The sequence below is a fragment of the Hevea brasiliensis genome, chromosome 8 (genome assembly GCF_030052815.1).
Source record: "Hevea brasiliensis isolate MT/VB/25A 57/8 chromosome 8, ASM3005281v1, whole genome shotgun sequence".
NCBI lineage: Eukaryota > Viridiplantae > Streptophyta > Magnoliopsida > Malpighiales > Euphorbiaceae > Hevea > Hevea brasiliensis.
Genome location: NC_079500.1, coordinates 7,758,568 through 7,766,713, shown reverse-complemented (window position 1 = coordinate 7,766,713; position 8,146 = coordinate 7,758,568). Strand labels below are relative to the sequence as shown.

The window sequence follows — 8,146 nt, the reverse complement described above, 5'->3', positions numbered from 1 at the left end:
AAAACTGCCTGATAAATATCTCCTGTATTAGCAAAAATTCTATTTATTTAAAATATTATATATAAACATTTATAAATATTACTATAACAAATATATATTTTATATTTAATTAATTAATTATATAAATAGATTTGAATAATCAGTAGTTAATATATAAACAGATTTGAATAATCAGAAGTTTCAATTTGATTTTTTTATTTTTTGTGAGAGACTCAAGTATGGATAATAATCTTTTATTAATGGAGCTTGATAGTTAGGGATGACAACGGGTCGGGTTTTTGTGGGTACTCGATCCAACCGAATCCTAATAGAACAGGTTTGGATAGTATATAATCGAGTTTGGAATGGGTTCGAGTTTTATATGTTGGATATCCGTTATCCGAATCCGTTTATATAAATATTTAATTAAATGTAAAATATATATTTTTTTAGTAGTATTTATAAATTTTTATATATTTTATTTTATATAAAATAAATTTGAAAATTTTATGAAATTATTAAAATTTTAAAATATAAATTATTAATACAAATAATATTTTATAAAGATTATTACTTAAATATATAAAATTAAACGAGTTCAGGTATTTTTCGAATAACAACAATTGAGTCGGGAACGGGTTCGGATTTTGAGAATATTAATCGAATTCGGATTCGGGTAGGATGATTTTCGTAGGTACCCTGTCCGTTGCCATCCCAATTGATAGTGAAGCATATTATTCTGTTGACGTTTATAGTTTAATGTCTTCTGTAGGGTTACAGAGATAACAAGTTCCCAAAATGGGCAATATAAAAGATTTTTCTGATAATTCAAAATCAAAAAAGATATTTCCTATTCAGAAGTATTATATTCTATCTAAATATAATATTTTAATTATTTATGTTTATATTTTTTTTCTCTTGTAAGAGTATTATATTGTCAAATTTTATTTAAAAAAACAAAGATTTTACTTTAATAATTATTAATTATTTTAGTTTAAAATAATTAATAATTAAATATCTTATATTTAAAATTGTCAAATTTTATTTAAAAAAAAAAGATTTTACTTTAATAATTATTAATTATTTTAGTTTAAAATAATTTTATAATTAAATATCTTATATTTAACCACATAACTTTAAGCAATTTCTTCTACTTATCCCATCGTCGATTCAAACCACAGCGTAGAAGACGACCACATTTGAAACTAATGAATTTTATTTAATAAATAAGAAATAGATGATTGACACGGTTTATCTATTTCTTATTTATTAAATAATATTCTTGGCATCAACGTACATGACACATTTGAAACTAATGAATATGGCTTTATATTTTTATAGAGATAAATTTTTATTTTTTCATGTTTATAAAGAATTGAACTGATGATTTTATATAAAAAAAAAAAAATATTTTAAGAATGCATAATAATTCTTCGATCAATTTTTTTTTACATTTACTTTAAAAAAAAAAAAAAAGAATTGTAAATTTTCAAATATAGAAGATCTAAAGGGAAAAAAATGAATTATGCATTTCTTTTTAATTTATCAATTTTAAACTTACATATTAACGTTAATATTGATAATTCTGTCAAATTTAATATATATTTTCAAAAGAAAATTAATAAAAATATATTAATTATGTTTATCAAAATTTAATTAAAGTTGCTTGTAGACTTGCTTTTTATTATTTAAAAAAAAAAAAAAACATAGAGATTGACTTTTAAGTTGTAAAAGAAAGAAACGGAACATTGAAGGGGATTGACTTTGACTGATTCAGTATACAGAACATAAAGCTTCCTTCCTAGCTAAGGCCATTCTCTCTACTCCTCTGAAAGCCGATCAAAGAATTGGTATCACCATCCCTTTGATCCACAGCGGATGGCAGAAGCTGATTCCAAACCTATCAGCATCTTAGTCTTCGTGATGATGGACGGTGATCCATACAGGTTGATTTCAGCGAATTCTAATGATACCATAAAATCTGTCCATTACCAAATTCGAGAGGTTTTCGGAATTCCGCTTACCCTACAGAAAATATATTACTTTGGGAAGAGGCTAGAGTGGTGCCAGACACTTAAGGAGTGCTCAATTAAAAACTATGCTTGTCTCCAGGTAGTGCTCCGAAAGGATGGTGTAACTCGCCAGAATTCTTCTGAGGCTTTAAATTTGGTTTCACAGATACATGCTATGTGCCAGAGGAAATCGGTCGCCTTTGATTATGGATGCATAAGCAACAAAATAAGAGACCTTTTCTCCATTTTGAGGCAGCAGACGACGTTTCTTCTAGTTACTCTCCCTTCGTCTTTTGTTACGCTTTATGAAAATATCGAAGAGATTGGTGATGCGGTAATCAGATTTTTCTTGGATTCATTATTGAAGATGATGTTAGCAAAAGGTTGGCTTGATAAATGTGCATCTATACTTACACAATTATGCGTCTCTCTTCTGTCGTATCATGGTGATGGTAACCACCTGTATCTCTTATGCCGCACTCATCTAACAGAGTTGTTTGAAAAAGGTAATTATAAAATCAATTTCGAGTATCTTGAAGACCCAATAACAAGTATTCTTTTCATTTTTAGAGAATTGGCAGAAAGCTTGCCTAGAGATTTGGATCGCAGGGCCACTCCATCCTCAGGCGTCATTGATGTTCGTGACTTTAAGGCATTTTCACTCGTTTTATGTAATACCATTCATTTGCGAGTGGATTCCGCTTTACAATACTATCTGCGTTTTGAACGTACATTTTCTGACTTGCTTTCAAAGACGGAAGCGTACCTTGCTCATTTTGAAAATTTCTCGTACATGGAATCTGCTTATTGTGGATATTCTCAATATCTTACCATTCTGAAGGCATTGCATGTGATATCTAAACTTTGCAAGAGTAGTGAAGAACGCTTTTGGAATGTATTAAGAAACAAAAGGCGTTCACTGTTAGAACTAATAGCTAAATGCACTGATAGAACCAATGATCACTTGTGGCTACTCGAGCGAAAGGATGTGATGGATAGTAAATCTAGGATGCATTTAGCCATGATGATGATGACTGAGATAAGAATACATGATGTGGAGTTATATGAGATGCTTGTTTGGTCTGAAAAACTGGACCCCAATCTGTATATGGCATTCAAAAATCGGCAAATTACAAATCGTGAAGTACAACTGTATTGGTTACGCCAGTTATGTGGAGCTATATTCAATCCTCGAAAGTCCCTTTTTCTGGCGTGCCCAAATGATCCTAAGAGGTTCTATCCTAATCCTGGTAAGCTTTCACTGCCTAAATTATTTGATTGACATTAACAAGTCAATGTTTGTTGCTTCCCTCTCAAGTCTCGACATAATAAATTTACTAATCTCTTGCAATATTTTGTATATAATTTCAGAATATGATTCAAACATTAATTCTGTAACTTGCAAACAATTTGATTTTAGAAGTTGGTTTGTGCTATGATCATTGTGTATGTGTAGTACCTTGGTTCACAACATCAAGAAGTGTGTGTGTGTATATTAAATAGCCATAAATTGGGAATGTATGTAGTATTTATTTATTTATTTATTTATTTATTTACATAAGCAGCAATTGCGCCCAAAACCTTAGACCTCGAGTGCTTTAAATTCGTTGGGAAGTTGGTTGCGATAGCTTTAATGTCTGAAATACAAATTGGTGTTGCCTTTGCCCATGTGTTTCTTATGCAACTGGCCGGAAGGAGGAAAATTTCACTAGAAGATGTAAGGGATCTAGATCCCTCCTTGCATAGTTGGTGCAAGGAGATCATAGATGGTGAGGTCATTGACTCTGAAGTTCTAGAATTCCATGAAGCTTTGTTGGGGTGCCAATGGAGCACAGAACTGAGCTATGTGAATAGCAAAAGTAGCAGGGAGGCTTATGTTGATCATCTAATTCAACACCGTTTTGTCGCATCTATCTCTGAGCAAGTATCATTTTTCATACAAGGATTTGATAGTGTTTTTGGTACATCAATCGGCAAGTTGTTGTCTGTTAAAGGACTGGAGCTTGAAGACCTTAATGAGTCGCTGTGCGGATACGTAATTGCTACAACTTTACAGCTCGACAATAAAAGTAATCCCCTGATGTCTTGGTTCCCAAAGGTATTTGGAATACGAAGTGCATAAGTTTTGAATCATGATTTTTAATTTGACTTGGATTGGAGCTTGAACTTAAAACTTTATAGTCGTAAAGATGATTTAATAGCACTGAATTAGAGCTCATCCGTTTTGAAGCATGATTACTAATTCACTTTCCTAATTAAATGCAGGCATGGCAATTTCCTAAAATACATGATGCAAAATTATATGAGATGCTCATTGTTTGGTCTAAAAATCTGAGCAAGAATCTGTATATGCAATTCAAAAATCAGCAAGTTACAGATCCTGGAGTACTGCAGCATTGGTTATGCAAGTTATGTGGAGCTATATTCAATCCACAAAAAAACCCCCTTTTCCTAGCGTGCCCAAATGATCCTCATAGGTTTTATCCTAATCATGGTACGCTTGCACTGCCTTTGATTACTTAACTGACATTTATTTGTTACTGTTTGTTTCTACCTTCTCAATCTTGACATAATCAATTTCACTAATCTGTTGTAATGCTTTGTTATATAATTTTGGATTATGATTCAAACATTAAATCTGGAACTTGCAAGCAATTTGATTTCAAAAGTTAGTTTGAGCTGTGATCATTATGTATATATATTAGTATCCCGGTTCATGACATCAAGAATAGCGTATGTACGTAGTATTTATTTATTTTTTATTTAAATACACAGCAATTGAGCTCGAACCCTTCCACTTCGATTGCTTGGAATTTGTTGGGAAGTTGGTTGCATTAGCTTTGATGTACGAAATACAAGTGGGTGTTGCCTTTGCCCATTTGTTTATTTTGCAACTGGCTGGAAAAGAGGAAATTTCACTGGAAGATGTAATAGAGGTAGATCCTTACTTATATCGTTGGTGCAAGAAGGTCATAGATGCTGAGCTCATTGACTCTGAAGTTCTAGAATTCGCTGAAGCTGAATTGGGGCGCCAATGGAGCACAGAACTAAGCCACGTGAATAGCAAAAGTAGCAGGGAGTCTTATGTTGATCGTCTAATTCAACATCGCTTTGTCAAATCTATTTCTAATCAGCTATTATTTTTCAGAAAAGGATTTGATAATGTTTTTGGTACATCAATCGACCAGTTGTTCTCTTTTAACGGACGGGGTCTTAAAGAATTTAATGAGTCACTATGCGGATGCACAATTAGTGGAACTTCACAACTCAACAAGAGAAAATTTTTGAACAATGACTGCAATAAAAGTGATACCCTGATGCATCGGTTCCAAAAGGTATGTGGAATAGGAAGTCCATAATTTCTGAAGCATGATTTTTCCTTTTTAGTTTATTTGAATTCAATCGGTGATTGAACTTAGACTTCACAATTGTGGAAATTACTCTAAAACTATTAAGCTAAAGCTCATTGGCATTGAACCATGATTACTAATTCACTTTCCTAGTAAAACGCATACATGCTGTGAATTTTCTAAAATTAACTCATAGAAGCAATTTTACTTGGCAGGTAAGAAGAAAGGGTCGCAATATTACAAATTGGCGGAGGGGTGTGCGACTGGGGAGCGGGTCATTTGGATCAGTCTATGAAGGATTTGCGGCTGATGGATTCTTCTTTGCTGTGAAGGAACTTCTATTGCCAGATGGAGGGATTATTGACCAACTTGAGAAAGAGGTTGATTTATTATGTCAGCTCACCCATCCAAATGTAGTTAAATACTTTGGCACAAGTAAGGATGAATCGAAGCTCTATGTTTTCCTCGAGCTTGTAAGTAAGGGCTCCCTTGAAAAGGTTTATAAAGAATTTCCGCTGCAGGATTCCCATGTGTCTTTGTACACGAAACAGATATTGAAAGGCTTGAATTATCTCCATGAGCGAAATGTTGTTCACAGGGACATCAAATGTGCCAATGTATTGGTGGATGAAAATGGATGTGTGAAAATCGCAGATTTTGGATTAGCAAAAGTAACCAACTCAAATGCAATCATTAAGTCCTGTAAAGGGACTGCATGCTGGATGGCTCCTGAGGTTTTTAATAGCAAGATAGCAGGAGGGTATGGGTTTCAAGCTGATATATGGAGCGTTGGGTGCACTGTATTGGAGATGTTAACCGGAAAACCTCCATACTCTGATTTGGGTTTGGAAAAAGGTGGATTAATTTATCGGATTGGAAAAGGCCACCTACCTTCTCTTCCTGATTCTCTGTCAGATGATTCGCGAGACTTTATCCAGCAATGCCTACAAGTTAATCCAAAGGATCGTCCCACTGCTGCTGAGCTTTTAGAAAATCCATTTGTAAATAAATAGGTGAATGCTTGCAGGCTGCAGCGACTCTCGTTCTTGACAAATTTGTATTAATTTCAGCTTAAATTGTGGCAGCTGAAACGTGATCAGCTGTGCGGAATTTTTTTTTTCCAAGTTCTTTTATTAATATAGAAATCCTGGATTTCTGGGTCAGTTCCTTTTTTCTGTTTCATTTGTTTAATTGAGACTCAACTATGGAGACAGACTCTTCTATATCAGCTCTTGTTATCAAACTTTTGCATACCTAGAGTAGCAGATACTTGCATATTTTGTACTGGATCATAAATCCAAAGGGAGCAACATGCATGATTTACTAAACAAATCATGTTACTGAAGAATGTTTTTGTTTATTATTATAAGTTTGCTTATTTAATTTGCATAACTAATCTATCTATGTATATATAATAATATAATATAATAAAGCTGGTCTTATTTAAAAATAAAATTTTAAATAAATCTTAATTTAAATGCGTTTTGAACATTAATGAAATGAATAGACACAGCGATGAATGGATAGAATATTCATAAAAATTTTATCTAATTTTAAATTTATTAATAATTTTAATATTTTAATTAATTTAAATTTGATTAAAATTTTTTAATTATTTTAGTTAAATTTAATTTTAAATATCATTATTTAAATATATGAATTTTAATTAATTGTAAAGTGTAATCTAATTAATGTAATTTGACTAAATTATTTAAGAAAAAAATTTGAAAAATAAGCCAACTAATTTATACGTTAATATGTTAATTTTTATTTTATGTATATATATAATTTTAACTAATAATTAAATGTGATAATATTATTATAAAATCAAATATATAATTAAAATACATAATTTATAGTTATCATAATCTAATTATTAGCATGTTTATGATTATTAATTTAATAATTATGATTTATTGAAGCTATAACATTATAATTTTTTTTAAAAAAAATTGATTAATTAAGTTTAATGAGTCAATTTCAAATTTATGAATTTAAAAAATAAATTATATTCTCATAATTAAATTTATAAACTAGTAAATTAAAAGTCAAATTAAATCGAGCCCAAACTTAATAAAATTTAAATGAATGGAATTCAAATTTAAATTTGAGCTCTTTCTAAACTTGAATTTCATTTTTTTAAATTTTTTAAATAAATTTTAACTCAAAATTATTTAGAGTGGAGAAACGAATCCATATAGCCGACCACAAATCTTTAGGATAAAGGTTTAGTTGAGCTGAGTTGAGTTGTATAGAGAAAAAGTTAAATTTTATATGAATGAAAATAACCGTAATTAATAATTTTTAAATTAAATATTTATATTAATATTTATGCATTTTTAAGTCTCAAAATAAATTTCACCAAAACGTGACAAATTACACTCCATTAATTTTTTTTCATTTTACCCTTGTTCTCCTAATAATTTTAAAATATTGTTAGATGATAAATCTATATATAAGACATTTAATAATAATAAAAACTTATGATAATAGTTATAATTTAATTAATAATAGGAAAACTAATAATAATAATAATAATAATAATAATAGTTATAAATAATTAATATTAGGAAAACTAAAATTCATAGTTATAAATTATATAAATTAAAGGTACTTTTTTATTGTCCGCATAATTATGTATTTAATTTTTTTAATAAAAAAAATTTATAACAATGGTTATAATTTAATTAATACTAAAAAATTAAATGTCATATTTATAAATTATATAAATTAAAAGTACATATTAAAAATTAAGTTAGTCTTCTTCTAATGCAATAAAAAATATAATGTTTAATCAAGGTTTTT

General features: G+C 29.9%; 2 protein-coding genes across 2 annotated transcripts; both read left to right on the top strand.

Moving 5' to 3' along the window:
• Positions 1-1,734: 1,734 nt before the first annotated feature.
• Positions 1,735-4,113, top strand: LOC131182000 (E3 ubiquitin-protein ligase UPL5-like). Its single transcript, XM_058150627.1, has 2 exons — positions 1,735-3,241; positions 3,557-4,113. The coding sequence occupies exons 1-2, from the start codon at positions 1,858-1,860 to the stop codon at positions 4,111-4,113; spliced, it is 1,941 nt and encodes a 646-aa protein (XP_058006610.1). The 5' UTR covers positions 1,735-1,857.
• Positions 4,114-4,231: 118 nt separating this feature from the next.
• Positions 4,232-6,553, top strand: LOC131182249 (mitogen-activated protein kinase kinase kinase 1-like). The gene is made up of 3 exons (XM_058151184.1): positions 4,232-4,485; positions 4,767-5,326; positions 5,557-6,553. The coding sequence occupies exons 1-3, from the start codon at positions 4,251-4,253 to the stop codon at positions 6,352-6,354; spliced, it is 1,593 nt and encodes a 530-aa protein (XP_058007167.1). The 5' UTR covers positions 4,232-4,250; the 3' UTR covers positions 6,355-6,553.
• Positions 6,554-8,146: the final 1,593 nt, after the last annotated feature.